The sequence below is a fragment of the Rissa tridactyla genome, chromosome 6 (genome assembly GCF_028500815.1).
Source record: "Rissa tridactyla isolate bRisTri1 chromosome 6, bRisTri1.patW.cur.20221130, whole genome shotgun sequence".
Lineage (NCBI taxonomy): Eukaryota > Metazoa > Chordata > Aves > Charadriiformes > Laridae > Rissa > Rissa tridactyla.
Window position 1 is genome coordinate 36,935,362 of NC_071471.1, and position 22,253 is coordinate 36,957,614.

Consider the following 22,253-nt stretch of genomic DNA (forward strand, 5'->3'; position numbering starts at 1 on the left):
TGAGGATGTCGCAGCTGACACTCTGAAGTCTTGGGCTACACATCCCAAGATGGGTGTGTGATTTTTTTTTTTTTTTTTTTAATGTTGAAGAAGGTTGGATACTCTAAGGGCTGAGCCTATATGGTTGGGAAACGCTTTTGTGAATTACTACGATTAATTTCATCTCCATGCAGACCTATTTGATATGAGAAAACAGGAAATTATGTCAATGATAAGGTGCTCTCAAGCAGGAGATAAAGTCAGATGTAAGGAGATACACCTCGGACATGAGAAGTCACATATTTCCACTGTGTGTGCACGTCAGATTCGTGGGCTATTGCTATTACCCGGGAAACTCAAGAGCAGGGAGTGAAATTGGACAACGCACGAGGCAGGCACATTTCTTCATTCAAATGACTCAGTTCTCACTTCTTCAAGTACTGCATGAGAAATCTGCAGTGCATGTCATCCCATTTGAGAAGGGGAAAGAAAAAAAAACCCGAACAGAAAAGCAAATGCACAGCAGTTCATTGAAAAATAAACTACTTTCAAGGGACTGATGAAGTGAATGTTGCTACAACCATATTGCTTTTCAAATGCATTTTTTAGACTGTGGTCTCCTTGTGATATTTCCTCCCCCTCCCCTCCACTGTGTGGAAATACTGAGCTACGGGTTAATTACTGGCTGAATTGTGGCATTCCCATTGGTACATGGGTGGTGGTAGGAATGACTGGTGTAGTGCGTTGCAGGAGGAGGTGGGAAGTTAGGTGTATGAAGGAATGGGAGGCCAGGGAGTTATAGCTTAGGGATCAAAGGAAGACCAGGGTCACAAGGAAGTATTTGTTGCAGGCGAATTTGCTGAGAACGGAAATGCAACATGCTTATTAGTACCAAGTATCTCCTTCCACATATCTCAGATTTGTAAAGCATTAGTTTGCGGCCTCCGTAAGTTACACACATGGATGTGTCAGCTGGATGCTAAGCTTTTAACCTAGCTGCACCAAAAAACATGCTCATCCACATTCCCAAGCTAGCTTGCATGCCAGAACGCCATATATTAAAAAAATAATGGCATCTGTATTTCAACAGATTTTCTGGCAAGTTTCCCTTAACAAAAATAGGTATGAAAAGAAGTGTATGTTCTAACACGGCCATGCGGGGTGAATCCTAACTGAGAGCAGAGGCATAAAAAGGAAGGTAGTCTACCAGGGCAGTGGTAGAATCCGTGCACCTGTGAAATTAGGTGCCTTATTCAGGCAAAACTTATTCCATAGAAACCTGGCTATTATCAGTGGGAGGCGAAACACGTAGATCAGTGGTTTTTCTCCTTTGTGGACTGTTCTAGACAGGTAGTATTTCACCTGTGGGACTGACAGAATTTCTTTCTGTTACCCAGAATTTACAGAGCAGCAACTGAGACTTTGCAAGTAGTCACCGTTATAGTCACTGCTCCAAAGAGACAATGGCGCCCAAAGGAGGGAAGGCTCGAAGGAAGGCTAATGTTAGCTCTTCATAAAAGTCAAATAACGAGGGCTTTTAATGGCAATTTCAGGGCTAGTTTCCTCAGGAAACTAAGAAAACCTTCCAAACTAAATGTGGCTTTTTTTCTTTGGGACACGTTTTTCCAGCTAGTTGAACTAACTTATATCCCATCCCTTGTAAATGGCATCAATTATCTTTAAGTGAGCATAAAGCTTGGAATGCCCATCCTCAAGCAAACCTAGTTATGCCAAATCGGGGCTGGAAGGGTAGGGGAGTACAGGTTTCAACGTATTATGGAGTTGTTGAGACTGCTGTAGGGAGCAAAAACCTCACCCACGTGCTGCATCTCTGGAAAATCTGAGATTAAATTAATAGATCAGTGATGTTTAATGGAATGTTTAGAAATCAGTTGAGTTTAAGTGTTCCTGAATACCTTTGTCTTACAATAGTTGGGTTAGATGAGGCACGAATGCAATAATCGTCCTTTAGTACTTGAATAAGATGGATATTGGGAAACAGGCAATTGCAAATTCAAGTTTCTTGGATGCTATGGGTATCGTTGGGACTTCTGGGGAGAGTCACAAATTGGAATTACCTAGCAGGAACTGAGGGAGGTAAGTGTCCAGTTAATATGTTTCACATGGGCTTGCTAACAGGATAACCATTTTTTTCAGTCGTCTTAGTGTATAGGGTGACTGAAGTAATACTAAGCAGTGTCAGGCTGTGCTAGCCGCATGCAAGCACTAAAAAACAGAGTTAATGAGCATTGCAGCTCCTTGCTAGAAAGCCAAGCCCGTGCAGAGGCAGGTCTTCACGTGTTAATCTACTGAATGTTGTCAAAGTGAAGGCAAAGGAAGAATCAAAGCAGTTGTAAATAAATTTGCATTCCCGCTACATTTTCCCTCATGCCACAAAGTAATGCTGACAGCGGCTGTGAATCACAGCATGAAGGGAAGGGCCTGTTTCTGACAACAGCAGCGCAAGGAAGGTAGGATGGGGATAGGTAAGGAAGGAATTGCCAGGTGTTTCTGGGGCATGCAGCTATTTCAGAGGTATTGGAAAATAACAACCAAGATACAAAAAGCAAACGAGCATGCAGGAAAGGGAAGGTACGCCATACCAATGGGCATGGGGCATCCAGGCCGTCCAGCCCAGGTAACCCCGGCTCACCCTTCTCGCCTTTAAAACCTCGAAGACCCTGTTTATGAAATCAACCACTATCGTTATTTCAGTTAATGCCAGTTACCTCCATGTCACGGGAGGAGAGGCTGAGTGCCCCTCTGGGACTGTCCCAGGGCACTCTGCTGCATACCCAGAGTACAGATGGCCCATTGTTTCAGTTTTAGTTTTGTCCGCATAATCAGTAGTAGCGGTCTCCTTTCTGATTTTCTGTAATCTATGAGTCAAGAGATACTTCTCTGAGTTAAATCTGAGAGCATGAGAATGGTGTTTCCTCCATTATGAAATCATCCATTCTTCCTATCCTCACTAGGAAACCCAGCAGCTAGATTTATAGATGCATGATTCACAAGTACTCCTGGGATTCATAGCAATGCTACAGATTTTTGGCAGTGTTTGCTGCAGCATATGAGTTTAAATAAAAATGTGTACATATTCCTATATTTATTCATATAGATTTATAGACAATATGTTTCGACAGAAGCATATCCCATTTAAAATAACTGAGATTTGTTTTCCCTCTGGGTAATGCAGCTCAAGTGCCCTGTGTCGCTCTCAGGCGATCACATCAGCTGGCCGTTATTCCAAGGCAAGAAAAACAGCATTCACGTTCTGCCATTACATAGACACCATGACATTAAACATCTCCGGAGAGGAGCCATAACTAGCAGCAAAGGAGACACAGGGCTCTATCTGCAAAGGAGAAAGCCCTGGGCCCCCAGCACATGGGACACCCCCATGTACCCCAAACCTTTGTGAGCTCCAGAAGAGGAAGGAATATAACCATGGTCACTCAACAGCCCGATTGCTCAAAGGATCAGTGGTTCCCCACTGAAGAAAGCAGCTTTGCCATAGAATGCGGTGGGAACCAGGCTGGGCCTTATTTAAGTGTTGTACTTTTGCAAGACCATTGTTTATGTTATGATTTCCTTCTTTCTTCCCCATCAACAAATCTTAAAACAATACATTTGATGAAACAGAACATACCAACGGACAGGGTGCATCTAATCCAGGCGCTCCTTGGTCTCCCTTATCCCCTTTAGACCCTCTAGAGCCTTTCTTGCCCCTCTCCCCCTGTAAATAATAGTTTAGTCCAAGAAAAAAAAGAATACACAAAAGCTTTAGGATCATCCATTTCAAACAAATGTCAGCGATAGTTTAAAAAAGGATAAACATTTAGGAAACATTTTGAAAGAAGAGAAATCTCCCTTTGAGATGTTAAGTGAAAAACAACGTATGGAGCTACTAACCATGACTTAGCTGCATAAACGCATTGGCCATTGCTAAAATCCCACACTGATAGACTGCAAGGGATTAAAGGGAATACAAGTGCCTCTGAACTTTATGGACAGGCCTACGGTCAGCCAGCGGAGCACTCCTCCTCCGCCGCCAGTACCATCGTTATACCACTTCTCCGGTCTTCTTATACATTCAGTACAGTATACATTCAGAGAGAGGGGCACCTTCTGAGAAGCGGCTGACCCTAGACTCACAGGATGGGAAAACACTCCCCTGGGCAGCAGCAGGACACCTCATCTCCATCTCCAGCTGCCTGGGAGGGTCCCTCCTCTCCCACAGGAGCTCTGGGCTAGCATGTAGATGCCTGGTGCCTCAGATGGCGAGACCTGCAGCAGACCCCGAGCAGGCTCTCCTGCTGTAGTAGGAAGGCACTGCTGGCACAGATGCCCTCTGTTGATTGTACTTTTCTTACCACTCTCAATTCTCATTTTTAAAGAAATTATCACTCACAGAAGTGTTTTTAGAAGCATTCCCTTAAACCATTTAATGAACACTGTTTGCCACCTCGGGTTGATAGCTTTTCCTTAAAAGCTGTGGGGTTGTTTTATTTTTTTTTCAATGTGTAAAATTACTTCCATATCCCAGCACAGCAAAGCTTTAACTTGCATGAATGTGCTTGCCTGAGTCTTACGGTGGTTTGTGCACTAGGGTGTGTCAACATTGCTGAACAGAAAAGAGCCAGAGAATGAAGGAAATACTCAGCCCGACAGTCTGCACGGCCTGGTTGTCCTTTGGGATGCTCCGAGTAGTGCTCCCCCAGAAAAACCTGTTAGACAGGGACTAGTCCCAAGCAGGGCAGCCACTGGTCCCTTGCCCTCTTATTTAGAATCATAGAATGTGTTGGGTTGGAAGGGACCCTTTAAAGGTCATCAACCCCCCTGCAGTGAGCAGAGACGTCTTCAACTAGATCAGGTTGCTCAGAGCCTCATCCAGCCTGGCCTTGAGTGTCTCCAGGGATGGGGCCTCCACCACCTCTCTGGGCAACCTGGGCCAGTGTCTCACCACCCTCAGTGTAAAGAACTTCTTCCTAATGTCTCATCTAAACCTGCCCTGCTCTAGTTTAAACCATTGCCCCTCATCCTATCACTACGTGCCCTTGCTGACAGCCCCTCCCCAGCTTTCCTGTAGGCCCCCTTCAGGGATTGGTGCAATACAGACATATCCCAAGAAGGTGCGATTCTTACAATGGTTTGATATTATAATTTCTCCACAGGCTCTAGGTTGAGTTACACCAGAGCCAGGGCAGGAGGAAAACAAATTAAAAAATCATAACCAAAGAGGAGGCTTGCTCTCTTGTGGAGGGACAGCATTAGGTCAATGAAAGCCAGCTGCAAGAGGGGCTGAGGGAATGATCAAATGCCCTCAACCAAGGAAGTGTACCTCCCATCTGTTGTAGGTCAGCCAAGGCAAGGTATGGCATGGGGATTTGACAGTTACATGTATACCAAATCTTTCTGTATAACAGAGGAAATTCTCAAAGCTGCTAAGCATAAAGCAGCAGAATGGGCTGCAGCACAGGGAATTGAATTTAGGGTCCTTATGGGGGGGGGTGGTTAAAGGAATTAAGGGGTAAAAATCAGACACCACATGTTGCTGTTTCTCCTTTTAAAAAAAGTGTTAAACCCAAAGCTGGCAAGAGAAATGGATGGGAGAGGAAAGGCGATGAGAAGTCACCCAGAACCAAGCACTGGAACAGGGAGCATAATCCAGGAAAATGCGGCATGAGTTGCTCTGGAGGAAAGAGGAAGGAACCAGGAAGAAAGATGGAAGAGGAGGAAGGGATAAAGGGGACAAAGGTGGACCTGTAGGAGCGAGGAAGATGCACATACACACGAGAAAAAAACCACAGGCATTAAAATAACAGTGAGGATATCAGCTTGGTAGCACAAATTCAGGGTTTACACTTTTTCAGCTGGGTTACTTGAAAGGCCCTCTGTTCCCATTGCTACCTAGTGCCACGATAGTGTCTGCCGGTCCCCAGGCACAGCTGTGCTGTACTCCCACACCGAACAAAGGGCAGCAGGAGCTCTGCCTAAAATAAGAGAGGATTTTGGCAAACTGTTTGGGACCTTAACGAAGTGGATCCTCATTTTTAATGTGCTTAACGCTGAAAAACTTCATATTAAAGCGCTATGTGTACTGCTGCTGTCTAAGAGAGAGGGGCATTTTAAATGAACACACCTCCCACTTCCAAAGCGGCGGGTGTTGTATCCCAGCCCCTTGTGGAACAGGCCAGAAGTGAAGTGTTGCCTCCTCTTTTTCACTTCACAGCTTTCTTTTTCATTTTGAAGTCTCCTGGCTGAACTGCTGCCATGGTTTTGCCAGCAGCTGGGAGAGACTGTCCCGTTCTTCTGAGGAGGTTCTGCCACAGAAGCCATGTGTCCCACTGCAGGGGAGACCTAGCACTCAGAGGGGGATACTGGGCTGCAAAGCAAATCCTGGGAAATGGGCATCGTGTCCTGTTCTGCTAAACGATACTTGTCAGATGTCTCTAATGACTTCAACGGGAGGGAGGCGTTCAGACAAAACAGCTTTATAAAAGGGACTCACCAAAACTGTGCTGTTTAACTCCTGTAAGTAGTAGTGACCTGTGCACAATTTTTGAAGAGGGGCAGGAGTGAGGGGAAACCGCTGTACAAAGACTCAGTGGGAATGATATTTTCTAGGATCCCACCTGGTACAAAGGTATTGCACTTGCCCATTTACAGGTCTCAAGTTTCTCACACTTTTTCATTTCACAATATTGGCTGCAGTGAGGCAAAGTGCACGCATGCTTCAAGCGGCCAGCAAAACTTCCCACTCCAGCTTTCCAACCGGTCTTCTATAAGGAGGTGCAGTTTCTCCCAGTTTTCACGTGCTTTTGTGCGAGAGCTCAGAGAAATCCTATATACGGCTAATGAAAGATCCTTCTTTTAAATAAAACACCCAGTTTAAAAACCAACTGAAAAAGTCTAGGAAGTCTGTTAAAGTTATTTTTTTTTGTTGTTTAGAAGCCACACAAACAACACAAAATGCATCTTAGTGAAGAGGAAGAAGCAAAGCCAGAAACGCAATGATTAAAAAAGGGGAGAACTTTGGAGCTCCCATGAAACTTGGACCTTTCTCCCCTAGTTTAAGATGCCAATTGGCTACTGCTTTCCAAAACTGCCCATTCTGTGCAGAGTAAGGTCAGAAATACATCGCAGATAAAAGACAGAGAACACTCACTAAGTATCAAAAGCAAATTCATATAATGAAATCACCACACGGGCACATGCACTGTAAAACTTTACATTTTCAGATAAGCTTAGGCGATACCAGAATCTTATGAAAAGAAGGTGTATGTGTGAGTACACGCAGAAAGACACACACACGTGTACTATATTGAACTGCTTGACGTATTTATACAATTGTAATCTTAAAAAGATTTTTAATTCAAAAGTCATTTGTATTTCAAATACAAATTAGATTCAACTATAGCTCTCAACTGTTTTTATCAAAAAGTTTCAGAGCCTTAACAGGCAAGAAATCCCTTACGTTGTGGAAAACCTGATGAAAATGCAAGGACCTTCTCAACATGCACTTTTTAGTCATGTTTATCTTTCTATAACACAGGTGGTACAACAGAAAAGCAGCCATTCACGTTATTGGGTTTGACCCAGCTCTTCACCATCACGTCCATTCAGGACATGAGGAGACTGCATGTCTGATTCTTTAAGGTAGGCGAATTTAATTTATCTTTTCCAAATTTCCGTCTTTGAAATTCCCTGCAGGATTGTTTGCTAGAGAGCAACCTTCTTTTTCATGCTTCAGGGGGAATTTAAAAGTCATGTAATGAGATTTGCTGACTCCACCTCAGTTAATTCTCATGGGAATCCCTACATGCATCAGTAAACAGATAAGCGGGATTTCTAAAGCATGCGACGTTAGCCTAACTCTACTACATGTGAAGTCCCGTGCTTCAGTGACAACAGAGCTATGGCAACAATTAACACATTAGAAAATTCCTCCTGCAGCTTTCAGATGTACCACAATGTCCCAGGTGATTATACGAGCTACAGGTATCACCTTAGAAAATACAAGTTTGTAAAGTTACTTATATGAAGGTCTAGCAGACAGAATTGCCTGCTGGCTACTTGAGGTTGCTCAGGAGTTAAAGGATCTATCACTGTGTAAAGATGTTAGTAACTCAACACAAGAAATTTGCCTGGTAACTTACCCGGATGCCTTTGTCACCAGGTAGACCTTGTAAACCCTGAAATGCAGCAACACAAAGATATTTTAAAATAAGTAGGCCCCATTGTATTCCTTCTCAAAAAGAAGAATGTGTACCCAGGAGTTTGTTTTTTCCATTTGTACCAATTGCTCTACGGTAAAAAAAAACCAAACAAAAACAAACCACCAAAACCCAACTTTTCCAGCAGACAACCTCCTCTTCACCTCCATTAGGCCATGCAGGCTGTAACACCACTACTACTCCTCTAAGAGTTCTTCAGACAAAAACCAAACTAGTTTAGAGAATGCAGTCCCTGAAAGAAGCAACAAACTTTCTTTTTTGTGTTAACAAAGCAGCTCCATGATACCATAAAACTGGAGTTTTTGCCCCACTGTCCCTGTTTTGCAAAAAGTAATCCCAAACAATGGAAGTAACCTCACTGAAGGCAGCTTTTGTCACTGCAACGACAAGACAGAGCCCCCTCAGACAGGTGGAAGGCAGGTACCCAAGCTGTGGAAAGATAAACAGAGCAGATGTGCTCAAAAGCAGTATTTTGGACTAAGATACTTATCCTGGGAGTCCTGTGCAGCTTCTTTTGGTAGTTTGAGGATCGAGGTGAATTAGCAGTTTCTGTTCAGCTTCATCCATCTCATTCTGAATTGTTGTTCTGAAGCTACCGAGCGCTTTCTGTTGCTCTCTGTAGCGTACATAAGCTTTGGTTCTTTAACACCCAACCTAGCTGAAACTGCAAATGCTGTATTACAGCAGCATTTTAAGCTATCAACCACAGCAAGGAAACAGACACTGATAATGAATCCCTAGTACTCCCATACTTACAGGAAGCCCTGCTGGTCCCATTGGTCCTATAACTCCAGGATCTCCTTTACTGCCCTGAAATGGAGAAAAAAGAGTAGAATTTGTCACATTCCTATTCAGTATGAACAAGCATTACTATAGAAGAAAAGTAAAGGACCCGTTTCAAAGTACCTAAAAACCTCATGAATGAAATACTCAAAAATCAAAGAGGCCAAGCTGAGGGCCCTATATGCCCAAGGAAAGAGCAGTTCCAGCTCTAGAACAAGCTAGAGCTTCTCTATCCCAGAGAGCTGTGGTATCTTCAAAGAAGTTACACAGAGCATTGGTCAGTTCTGAAGCAAGCTCACCCTTTCTCCTTTTGGTCCTGCTGGTCCCGAAACACCAATTGGTCCTGGAGTACCCTGTATTTGTAGGAAGGAAAATTCATCAGGACATTTTTATTCTAGGGCCTCATTAAAGCCAGGAGACACTGCTGCTCCTTTAGGAAAAAGCATGGCTGGGAAGGACAGTCTGGTGGTGGAAGGCATCTAGCACCACTACAGCTTTCAGTGTTGGTGGCGATGGATTTGAAGTAGTTGATATAGGCAATTTGAAAAACATGGGAATTGCTACATTGGATCACACCAGCACCATTTTGCAGAGCCTTATTTTTAATTTTGAAGCTCTCTCTTGACAATTGTTACAGCAGGCATTTCTACCAGTTCCACAGGAGGGAATTTTTTCGCTCTAGTTTATATCAGACAAGGCTGAAAGCTGTAGCAGAATAAAGGCTATTTAGATATAGCATAAGCAGTTTTCTTTTCTTTATTTGCTTCTTTTCTTTTTTCCCCCTGGCGTCAGTCAAGTTGAGCAAAAATGAAAGAGTGTGGTTACTCGGTGGCAGGCAGCCAGTCAGTCATGCAAGTTGAAAGACGCCATGCTGCAGAGAGGAATGCTGCACAGACACAGATGCAAACTAAGAGGGGGATCATTCAGTCCCTGTCCCCGTCCCTTTGTTCCCTTTTTGCCATTTATGTCACTCTACCAGGCTCTCAATCACGCGAACAGGAAAACCCAGTCTTTTTGCTAACCCTTTGACACAGGGGCCATCTCCGACTAGCATACCAAACTTAATTCCCTGTGCTGCTGAGACTTGCTTGGGCTTTGGGAAAGTCACCCCATCAAAGCTTATCTTTAATGCGGCCAATACAGCAGTTAGGCAATAGTCCTGGCTAAGAAGAAGATTCAAGCACTTTCAACTCTGTATAGACTCCTTGAACTTGTTGTGGACCCTGTTGGAGGGTCTCATAGCACTCTCCCAGAACACATTCTGCAGTTTAGATAAAAGTATAGCCTTCAAATTAGGTGGGTGTACTGCACACTGCAAACTAGATAGTAGAGACAAGCCATTTGCCTTCCTAACCCTACATCACATACTTTTAGATTAGCAAGAACCATTTAGCTATTCCTTCATGGAGCCTTGATACAAGGATAATTTTGAGGCCCACTACCTGCCTTCTAGGAAGGACAAAGGAGGAAGCTTCTTGAATAGGGAAATCTTTTTCCAACAGCCTTAAGGAAAAGGGTATTGCACTTTTTAACGTGAGCTTGCAATCCTTAGTTATGGAAGTAACGCCTCCGATGTGAGCAGAATGAGTCATGTGGATCAGGAGGGCTTTTCAGACAAGTTAAGATCTGCAGAATTTAAGTGGAGAAGTAGTCCATGCAGCACACGACTTCAACGCAGTGAAGGAAGTGAGAAAAATCAGGCTCTCCTTAGGTTCAGGCACAGGAGTACACATCATGGAAATCTTAATTGCCTGCATATATGCGTCATTTTAAGATCATTTAGTGCCATGAAATACACTGATAGCTCACCTGCACGTTTATAAAATTAAATCCACAATTTCCCAAAACAAGTGAGTGTGTAAACTGCCATTCAGATTCTGTTCAGAAGTTAGAGCAGCTGAATTATTTCCAGTTATGCTGAGGAGGAGAAATTGCTTTTTCTTTTTAAATAGCAAATGGATTGTACATGGGTGATACATGATTTCCCCGGGAGGTATTAAAAATCTTTGTCCCTTATTTAACAGCTTTTAGCCAAGGATAGCAGAATGGTTTGCAGAACCAGGTTAGCATTACTTGTCTCATTCTGAATTCAACAGATTGAGAAACTTAGGCACAAGGAGTTTATTTCCTTCACATCTCACAGCAAGTTAGCAACAAGAGGTGGGAATCTTGCATCATCCTGCTCCGCTATTAGATGTCGCTACCTCTCAGATGTATATACCAGACCGGAACACACCCCACCACCCCCAGGTATCTGGGACTAGGGAAGGCATGTGCGGAGCTGCTGAAGGTGCATGGCATTCTGCTGCTGAGAGGTGAAGGGCTAGTCCTGCTTGCAGAAGGTCTTTTAGATGTAAATTCTCCTTGTGCCAAGATGCTTACCAGGCTATAGAGAGATACCTGTAAGCATACCTGCAACCCATGGCAACCGAGCCTTATACGCCATGTGTGAAAACAACGCACAAAGCATTTTGCTCACAGGACAAAACACACCGGCATTATTATGCCCAAGACAAAACTGTAGAGCTACTGTCATGACAAGGTGGCAAGCAAGGCTACCATGGAGAACAACAGGATAGAGACCCCTCACAATAAAGAGGACAGGAGAACAGAGCATCATGGAACCATGCAGAGGTTTCGTTCATCTTGTTATTGAGATAAAGTGGAACAAGTGGGCTGTAATCCCAGGATCCAGACAGATTTATAGCATCAAAAAAAGACAAGCACGTGGCGTCACTTCACAGTCTAAGTTTAACCACCCTCCGCCCCCTGCCCAAGCCTGCTTTGGAGAAAAGGTGGTTATTCCTAGTGTAAACAAGACTCTGGTGGAAGAGACGAGACAAATCATGATACTGGGGAGGAGTAACGTAGGGTAATGGAGAAACGGAACTCACCGGTGGTCCAGGCCTGCCGTCTAAACCTGAAGCACCCTGAACAGATTGGGGAGGGTTAACAAAAACAAGGCGAGAGGGGAGGAGGGTGAGGGGGAAAGGAGAGGGGAGGGGAGAGGTGAGTGAAGCAGTGACTTGAGACAAACATATGCTTGCAATAAACAAAAATTAAGATCTCAAGGACAGGTGATGGTACTTACAAGCAAACCAACAAAAACATAGAAACACTGAATACATATATATTGTCAACCTGTAATTTTCAGATCCCCTTAAGAATACAAGTTTCCCTCTCAGTGCCGTGAAGAAAACCCCTGAGGAAGAAGCTCTTCTGTGACAGGTGATGAAAAGTGCAATGCAACAGTGGATTTGGATCATGCATTGCCTTTGTGGCAGGCTGGGCAACACAGATGAGACAGAAGGCTCAAAGGCCTGTGGTCAGGGAGGCATTTACAAGCAGTGCAGAGCCATCAGCCGTTCAAGTTCCTACCGAGAAACTCAAGTCCTCTAGGTGCACACTTAGTCAGCTGCAAGATTGCTCCACTCTACATCCAGTTGTTTGGAGGCTTGTAAAACAGGTGGCTCATCTTCCTGTGTCACCAGTGCAGATTTACACCAGATTGAGATGAAATGGCACTTTTCTGTGCGCTTGGCTCTTGCCCTGAATTTCCTCATTCATAAGACCTAGCAGTGGCTCTGCCCAAGGCCCATCTAGGCCAGTGTCATATCTCTTAACGGTGGCCAGGAGAGAAAGCTTTGGTAGAATATAAGTACCAAATACTGCGTTTTCCTTCACCGGAGCATGACAAATTCCTCAGCTTGTCGGCCATACAGAGAAGCCCAAGGCTACTGCAGACAATCAGTGCTGAAGCGTGCTGAAGGTTCTGGCATGATGTCAAGCCCTAAGTCACATATGAAAAGGCAGCAGATCCAGCTGTGGGATTTTACAGAATCCGTCTTTGAAATATTTCAGTACCTGTTTGGCACTGCATTAATTTTGACAGGCTGAAAATACACTGTATCAGGCATGGAAAAGCTTATGAAGAGGGTTACAGGTAGCTCTGAGGAGGGATACAAGGTCCACAATATCTCTGTTATCTTACTAACAGCTCAGTAACTGTGCTTCCTAGTGGGCCAGCTGATATTGCTGCTCCAAACACAAAACATTTCTAAGAGGGCACTTCTGAGCCAGCCTTTCCCTCTCCACAGCTCAGGAGGAGTGATCATAGAATTGTCAGGGTTGGAAGGGACCTTAAAGATCATCTAGTTCCAACCCCCTGCCCTGGGCAGGGACACGTCCCACTAGATCAGGTTGCTCAGAGCCCCATCCAGCCTGGCCTTAAAAACTTCCAGGGATGGGGCTTCCACCACCTCTCTGGGAAACCTGTTCCAGTGTCTCACCACCCTCATGGTGAAGAACTTCTTCCTAACGTCCAGTCTGAATCGTCCCATCTCTAGTTTTAATCCATTCCCTCTAGTCCTACCATTACCCAACATCCCAAAAAGTCCCTCACCAGCTTTCTTGTAGCCCCTTTAAGATACTGGTAGGCCACAGTAAGGTCTCCTCGGAGCCTTCTCTTCTCCAGATTGAACAACCCCAACTCTCTCCAGCCCTCTGATCATCCTCGTGGCCCTTCTCTGGACACGTTCCAGCACGTCCATATCTTTCTTGATATGTGATGATATGATGTGAAAAGCCAAGGGACCCTGGTTTCTCATGGGGCTCATTGCTGTAGCAGAGCCAGATAGCATATTCCCTGCCACACTGATAAGCTTGTCAGGATAATTGCTGGGGCATCTTCTGCTCAGCCTGTCACAAGGACCTCCTTCCCCTATTCTGATACCACACAGACTTGAAGGACTAACTGTTTACGCAGAAAGCTTCTATTTGCATTCCTCAGGGCAAAATGGGGACTGGGTTTTTACTTCTCACTGCTTCACTGAGGTACAATCTTTGCATTTGAGCCTTCTGAAAGCATTGCTTTCTCCCTACTGGTTCTGCATGGAGCCACTGTGAATACCCTCATGATGAGCTCACTCGAGTGCCTAGAGTTAGATGAGAAGCATCCAGGCCCTAGAAGGTAACTGCTATACAGCACAACTAAAAGAGGAAAACATTTTACAAACGAAGACACACACATTTCAGCCAGAGACAAGGGATCTGGGTGATCAAACACAGGCCAAAGTCACACAGTACACAAGATGCACTTTGCAGTGCTTGTTTCCAGGCAGTAGGTTCAGCAAAGGGAGAGGGTGTGCTCTGCCACCAGTGCTTTTTAAGAGGAGAGAGCTTGGGGGCTGGCGGAGCAACTGGATGGGACTGAGTTAACACAATTTCATTATCGGCTGTCAGCTCAGACAGCGGGTGAAGAGGCTTTTAGCAGATTTGAGCTAAGAGCTTCACAAAGCCTTCAGGTTCTTATCTAAAGCGCTTGTAACTTCTTTGTAATTCTGCCTTGTAATTCTACTGTTAGCAGTGCACTGACAGTAGTCCAGGGTGACCGAGCTCACATACAGCAGGGAATACAGAGGCTTCTACCCTGTCAGGGAAAGCACAGATTCCATTGCAGAAGTGATAGTAAAGTATTGCCTAGTGAACCACCAAGCTTTTGTACAACGTCTGGCCCAGGTGACAAATAGCTGGGAAGGTATTTCCTTTTCCACATCTTTTTGAATTCTGTTTCTGGTCTTGCCCCATTGCCCTGAAGTGCAAAGAACCCACAGGAAAACTACTGCTTATTTTTCCCATTCCTACCAGAAGCAGGAAGAATTAAAGTGATCACTGATCTGTTTAACAGATCTAAAAGATGAAGGCTCCGTACAGAAATTGAGCCTTTTAAGTTTAAAACGTAAAGGCACAGTTATTTATAGATCATCTTTTTCTTTGACTTTACATATCAAATTTCTGCATGCGTCTCCTATTGAGGGATCTTTTTACAGCTGATATAAATTTGGCTCATAAAGTGCTGCTTGCTTCCCGGATACTTACAGGTAATCCCAGTGGCCCTCTGTCTCCTTTTTCACCCTGGGCACCCTTCTCTCCTTTCATTCCATCAATCCCTGCTTCCCCCTAAAGGAAGGATGGAGCAGAAAATAAACCCACCGTAACACCACTTATATAACAAACATTCCTCCCCTCGGAGCGCACCGAAGCAGCAGAGAGAATACAAGAGGCAGCAGAGAGAATACAAGAGGCAGCAGAGCAATGCTTTAGCCCCATTCTCAGCCCAATCTTAAGACAACTGGTATCAGTCAAATGGCCTCTGTGTGAGGTCACTTGTTTCGCATCAATGGCAGTAAGAGGAGATTCAGGCCCAGCGGGTGAAGATGGTAAAAAGGGAGCTGAGCTCACTTCTGTGTTGCTCTCCCTGCTATTGCAGGGAGCGTCAGGTAAATATAAGTAACCAGAAGTTATACAATAGGGTGGTTTTACATTTTAAGATGTGGGTTCATTGGGAGTGAAAGACAAGTGTCTGTAAGCTTTGAAAAAACAAAGTCATACTGAAACATTTTATGACAGATTTTTGTAAATGCAGAGGCATCAGTTTCAAAATTCGGGAAAAAAAAATCATCATTCCTTTTCCAATGGTATTTTTAAAATTCTATATGATAATACTATATATATAAATTCTATATTATAATACTATAGTATAATAAACTACAAAGTAGTGTTAAACAAAATATTCTTTTCATAAATTCAAAGTGCAACCCAAAGCTTTTTTCCCCACCCACTCCTATTCATAAGGCATTTTAAAACACTCTCTTGGTTGCACTTTGAAAGAGAAGCGTCAGAAGAACCAAGTTTGCCCAGAAACAGTAAGCCTGCTTGCCGTACTCTTCTACAATTGTAGGACAGCACATTGCTGGCGCTCTCTACCAGCCCTCCGGCTTCCATGCAGCTACGTGTCACTGCCCTACAGTACTATTTGACTCGAGCACATACCTGGAAGAGTTATTTATTTCTGACATGTCTGCAAAGGGTATAAAATGCTCTTCCTCACCACTACTGAAAGCTTCATTACAAAAAGACAGATTGCAGGGATGGAACAAAAGCTTCCACACTTGGACATCTCAGTGCACCTGCTAATTAAGCCTACATGGCTCCTCTCTTCAAGGAGACACTGGTGCAGTACTTCCCCTGCCTATAATCCAGCCTGTGCTGTGCGAGACTTTCATCTGCATTTGGTTGGCACATATTCCAAAGACAACTGCACCTCATGGAAGTTTCCCAGACGTTTGATAGGAGTGGCTAGTGAGTTACAGACAAGCAAGACAGATAACTCTATCTGTAATCAACACCTGGAGAAAAGATGAATCAGGATAAATATACCACCCCATTTAACACCCAAATAGCGCTGGTAGCCAAATACTCAGCATAACCAGAAGAATTAAGACACTTTTCACATTTTCCAATCTTTTCCGAGAATCTCAGAGGAAAAACATAGCTCTCCTTGAACATTTCCACTCAAATATTTTTTTGTCCAGGTACTGTTTAATGGCAGGCAAACCAATGGTGCAGGCTGAGCATAAACATATTTAGACGGAGATTAGAAAGCTTCTAATCTCCAAGAACAGTGAAGTTCTTGAATGGCTTTAAAGCGTAATTTAAAGGGTATAGAACCTGGCTAATTTTAAGCTAGAGCTGAGTTAATTAACACTGTACGATAGGCTGTCCATCCAGCGGTACAGACCTTCAACTTTTCAGACAAAGAATTCAAATATGTTCTCATGGGAAGACTTCCAAGGGCCAGTGGCTTCCCACTTCTCTGGGTGAAAACTGGGGACAATGAATGAGAGCTAAATGAGAGCTAAATGAGTCCTAAAATGAGAGCTGCTAATCCATTTCCTTCAAGAAAATACTCAGAAGTATTTTCCTCTTACCAAGGTGGAAAACAACATTTGCAAGCTAGAAAGTTGTTACTGAAAAATTCTTGCACCCGGACCAGCCTGGTAGAATTTCAGGATAGTAAAGTTTTACAGCCTTACCTTTGGTCCTGGGAGGCCCTGAAGACCCTGTATTTGGGATGAGAGACAAAATATGAGTAATGTTTAAGGATGTGCTTTAAAATACAGGTATTCCCGTTCAGTGTGCAGCATAGAGCTTTTGCTTTCTGACACACAGAGGGCACAAACGCTTAGCCCAGAGGCCTCTTTATTTGTGTAAAGGGCACTTCATGTACCGTTCTCATCTGGTAATGAGGAGGCTTTTGCCAAGAACAATCTGGCAAAGGGCCAGGCTCGCTATTAAGACCATTTTGCAGTTGATCTCTTTAATCCTGTCCATCCCCTCTTGTGACTGTCTTCCCTTTCATCTCAGACTAACATAACCTTCTCTCTTTTCCTATCCAGCCCATCATAGCTCTGACCTACCCTGGGGTGTGGTTTTAGAAGCGATTCTAAGCATGTTCCTGTTTCAACACTGCAGTGTTTCCGTCTGTTTTCTCCACCCAGAATCCTCCCCAGCCACTTCACGCTCTATCCTCATTCCCAGTGCCTTGCTCCTCAGGTGAATCACTCAAAACTTACTGGAGGTCCTGGTGGGCCTTGGGGTCCGGGAGGGCCAGATATCTAGAAAGCAATACAAGAGAAGTCACTGTCATAATCTGCTGCCCTCAGCAGGTGAGGGGGAACTGCTCAGAGGGGAGGCAGGGTAGAGGGTACAGTTGAGCTCTACCAGACTTAGAAACCTGGATTCCCCTTAAGGACTATGTTAGGAAGTGGCAGCAATCCAGGACAGAGTGGCTAAGAAGCAGCAACAAGACTCTGGGGAGGGTTACGCAGCAGTTACAGAGATTTAGGAGGAAGGAGAGCAGTGATTTTTTTTCTCTACAGAAAAAGGTCCACTTCCACTACTCTACCATTGTTCCTGCAAGGAGGCACAAGGTCAACAGCTAACAGCTTTTTCAAGAGACAGGAAAGAAGGCGGCTGGCTCCACACATGCAGAAGGGTGTATTGATAGCCTGTGAGACTCCTTGCTGCAGGGCAGTACAAAAGCTAGGGGTGAGCTCTGAGGGGAGAACAGACAAGTTCACGAAGCCAAAATCTATTGAAAAATATATACGTGTAGAAACACACAGGTATTGTTAAGGAAATCCCTTTACCACAAATGCCAAGGAAAACATTTGTTACGCTTCCCATGATCTTCTGTTCTTCCCTAGGCATTCATTATTGATTGCTTGTCATGAGCTAGATTGTTCTTGTGTAGGGGAAAAGTAGGGCATCAGGAGCTAGAGCTGGTTGGCAATTCAGTCCCACAAGATGAAGCTTGCTGTACTCAATGAGCAGTGTGTCATAAGAGGGTGGGATGTGCTGGTTTTCAGCAGCACTGCTGCCAGATCATCCCTCCCTTACTGCCGAGATTGCAGAAGGAAAGCGAGGAAGGTGACCTACCGATTCTCCTGGATTTCCTTTGTCACCGTGCTCCCCAGGCTCACCCTTCTCTCCCTGCACACAACAGACCCTGTCACCATCAGCTGTACTCTGGAGTCTCACTCCATCAGAAGCCATCTGTGAACCAGCAGCTCCCCAAAGAGGGAGCACAAACATACAGTGTATTTCACAAACAGCTCACCTGCAGCTCTCGTGCACTTCTGCTTCCAGAGCAGACACCCTACAGAGAGGGAGGCCTCCAGGAGCAGTATCTCATGGCTGTGCAAGGGGAGTGCCACAGAGCTTTATTTGCCTTTCCCCAACAGCCGCCTGACACCTCTCTGCTGCACTACAGCCTCTGAGGGAGGGGGCACAGCAAGGGGGTCAGCAATGGTGCCGTGCTGCCAGCAAACCGGGCTGGCATAGCCGCGCAGGCTCTGCGGGCAGCTGCCAGAGCCAGCACCTTCAGGCAGCAACAGGAGCAGATGCCCAGCTGGCCCTCTGTCTGCTGCTGGAGACCTGATGGACATCTGGCGACACCCAAACACCTAGGTCTAAGGGGCAGAGGCCTGAGGCTCCTGAGATATCAGCGCTTTGGGAAATGAACCCTTGTGCATTGCTCTATGCTGTTTTGTCTTTGCCAAGCGGGAAAGAGCAGCCTGTCTTTTTCGTTCTTACTGTCAGTCCTGGAAGTCCAATGGGACCTGGCAATCCTGACGGTCCTGGCATCCCTTGGTCACCTTGTTCACCTTTCTCTCCAGTGGGGCCATCAAGACCCTACAGATCAAGAAAGATTTGTGGATTTTTTGCAAGGCTAAGTCAGGCAGGCATATGAGACATCATTGCAAGAGCTGAGACTGGCTCTGGTCATCCCAAGAACACTGAAAACCCCAGGCAACCACCAGGTGCCCAGGGGAAACCAGGGCTTCACTAGTACTAAAAACTGGACATGCAAGTGCCTGAACATCCTCCTGTTGTTGTGGATGTGCCAGTCCCGAGAGCAGGGATGGGGACTGCTTTCCTGCCTCCAAGTTCTGCTCACAGATATGCAGTTTGCTGGAGTCGGTGCTAGAAATCGCTCCCCAATAGCCAGCTGTTGTGACAGCAAGAGTTTTATCCTAGTAATCTTGCAGAGAGGCAAAAACTCATTGCATAAACCCCTCTTGACTAGTGCTGGGGACACAGAAGTTGTGACAGACTGAAGCTGGGAGACAGGCACTCTGCCCCAGTTAGCGGCAGGGATGTAAGGGGTTGTAGAGGGCGTGTGTGCTGGTACCTCAGCTGCCTTGCTCACAGTCAAGCCTACTTGCTCACAGCGGCATTTCAGCTTAAGCAACACGCCAGGCAGCAAGCTGAGGAAGCGACACAGTGCCCGGACGGCAAGGCAGGCAGCTGGGGACAGCTGCTCCAGCAAGATGGACAACACATCTGCCAGGGAGCCAAGGCCTTGCTTCTGTATTGGTACACTTCATACAGCAGCAATGAGGTGCCTCCAGCACCCACCTCAGCGGGGGAGCTTTGAGGTATCTGAGAAGTCCCAGGGCCTTGACCCATAACCTGGAGAGCCAGCAGGGCTCTGAGAGGCTTCAGTTTACTTACCGGCGAGCCAGCTTGTCCTGGATCTCCTTTATCACCCTTTTCTCCTGTGACCCCGATATGACCTGGCTCTCCCTTTATTCCAGGTGGTCCATCCTTTCCTGGCAGTCCATGAGGGCCAGGCGGGCCCATTTCTCCAGGTTTGCCGCGTGGTCCCTAAAAGAAATTCATGCAACAGAGTGAAACGTTTACAGATAAGAGTAAGGTTACTCCTGCAGAACAACTCCCTGGCCCAGACCCTCTTTCACTGCTCATCCTCTCATTCACAGTAATGCCATTTGAGGACATGAAAAAGCAGATTTGCTACACCATCCTAGCCACTCCTTATAAGTTAGGACTTTGATAAACCATTAGTACTCATTTTTGTGGAGCAAAATACTTTTTTTGCCCTGTGGGAAATCAACTGTGCAATGTCAGTGACGGAGATGGAACATACTAACTCCAGATAAGCTCACTGAAGGAAAGAGCAATCCACAGAGGCACCGTGTCTTACCTTTTCTCCATCATGGCCTGGAGGACCTGGCAAGCCAATTTCACCCTAAAACACAAAATTGTTACTTTGGCAGTTTGAAAGCAGCTACTCTGACTCCTTCTGCATGGCACCGTGATGATGAAGGGTGGGCATTACAGAAATAGTCTGCAGGGACTCTGGTAACTAATGGTCTCAGGGGAAAAAAAAAACATGGAAACCCCTGCTGAAACAGTACATTGTGATTTCCTAAGAATTTCACCAGTCTTGTTTGTCCTGACTGATAGTTCACAGCCCCAGTGCTGTAACATGGTCCCCAACAAACACAATCCCTGCACAGAGATCAGTTCCCATAAGCTGCTTCCTAAAGGGGAGGGCAAGTAGAAAGGATCCTTCATCTTTCAGATAAGACATTATCATTGTGGGAAAAGATATTTTCAGGATATTGTACATGAGGAGGAGTGGTAGAGGCCAGCAGGACAGTCTGATGGTGCTGCACAGGGAGAATAGGAGCATTGGAGAGGGTTGTCGTGGTGGGGGTGGTGTGGGGCGTGTGGAGAATTCTGCCTGGACCGCTGCTGTGTTTCCCTTAGCTCTGCAAGTGCCGAACTGAGCAAATACCTTCTGTCCTGGTGGCCCTGGAGGTCCAGCCACACCTGGAAGCCCTGGGGGTCCCTAAAAAAAGAAAAACTCATTTTCAGATTATCGTCAGGGCTTTTATTTTAACATTTTGAAATAATTATTAGAACAGAGATCATAGGAAACAGTGGACTACTTAGATCCCAAGCACAACTTAAGCAGAGCAAAAGAGCACTAGTATTTTGAGCAGATTTCCTGATCACTCTCGACAGTTACCACTCTAAGGAGACCTAGGGAGCAGTTTGGCCTAGCAAGTAATGCTACTTATACCCATTTTGTGCTGCCCTGTCATACTGCATTTTAAAAATCCATCTTTTTTCCTGATCAGGTTTCTTATCCTGAGAAGCAAAATACAGGGGCACTTTTCCCTTTATTTTGGCTCAAAAGAACTACTTTGCCTCTCTTTGTCTTCAAAGGGCTTGTAGTCACTGCTTCTTTAAATGATTGGTTTTGTACAGCACTGTAATGTCAAGTTATGCTTATCAATGGTGAAAACATGTCCTCCCCCCCCATCACAGAAAGTATCCACCACAGACTGCCAGTATCAGCTTTCAAGCAAGGCACTCAAGGCCTCCTTTTTCTCTGCTTCAGTCAGCCCCCCTTGCTCTTCCCTGCCCCTTCTGAGCAGCGTGTATTACCTCCTAAAGCAGAGAAATAAAGGGCTTGATTAGAATTCAAGTGTCACGATCAGAAGGCAAGATGAGCTGTTCCTTCAGCTGTCACCTGCCCCAACTTTAGCTCCCAACAGCAAAGGCCAAATGTTTTAGCTGCACCTAAATTGCCAGGCCATCTGCTCAGGATGAACATATGCCCACTTGCTTAAAACCACACAGCAAAGTTAGGAACTCACCATCAAGGCCAAAGTTCGTATTTCCTAGAAAAAAAGTAAAAACAAAAAAAAAATCAAAAAAAAGGAAAACAGCCATTTGAAAATGAAGCTTTTTCCTGGAGGTGTTTTGTTCTCCACTAATGTAACGCTGGGACAACGAGCAAGGAGCCTACAAAATGAACAAAAGCAAAAACCACAGCTCTGAGTCCCACGGTGCTGTTATTCTACGATTTCCTCTTTTTTTCAAGTAGAACCCAGGCTAACCCAGAGCTGGGCACAGCCACTCGCTCACTGCAGACTATCAGTGCACACCTCCAAGGAAGCTTTGCAGTCCTTTTATTCACCATCTACTCCAAGTCATGGGCCACTCCTGACAGGCTTCACATGACCTCTATGTCCACCAGTGTTAACATATCAGCTAAACAAGACACACAAGTATTTACCAAACCATGGAACAATGAAG

The 22,253-nt window shown here is 45.2% G+C and overlaps 1 protein-coding gene across 1 annotated transcript in view; it reads right to left on the bottom strand.

The window, feature by feature from the left end:
• The window catches only part of COL13A1 (collagen type XIII alpha 1 chain), a 73,415-nt gene that overhangs the window by 12,186 nt on the left and 38,976 nt on the right, over nt 1-22,253 (bottom strand). The window contains exons 27-40 of the mRNA XM_054204938.1: nt 21,812-21,835; nt 20,944-20,997; nt 20,347-20,391; nt 19,857-20,009; nt 18,936-19,034; nt 18,279-18,332; nt 17,414-17,455; nt 16,874-16,900; nt 14,877-14,957; nt 11,894-11,929; nt 9,299-9,352; nt 8,973-9,026; nt 8,139-8,174; nt 3,629-3,715 (exon numbers count right to left, since the gene is read on the bottom strand). Coding sequence (XP_054060913.1) covers nt 3,629-3,715; nt 8,139-8,174; nt 8,973-9,026; nt 9,299-9,352; nt 11,894-11,929; nt 14,877-14,957; nt 16,874-16,900; nt 17,414-17,455; nt 18,279-18,332; nt 18,936-19,034; nt 19,857-20,009; nt 20,347-20,391; nt 20,944-20,997; nt 21,812-21,835 — 846 coding nt within the window. The remainder of the gene's footprint in view (nt 1-3,628; nt 3,716-8,138; nt 8,175-8,972; nt 9,027-9,298; nt 9,353-11,893; nt 11,930-14,876; nt 14,958-16,873; nt 16,901-17,413; nt 17,456-18,278; nt 18,333-18,935; nt 19,035-19,856; nt 20,010-20,346; nt 20,392-20,943; nt 20,998-21,811; nt 21,836-22,253) is intronic.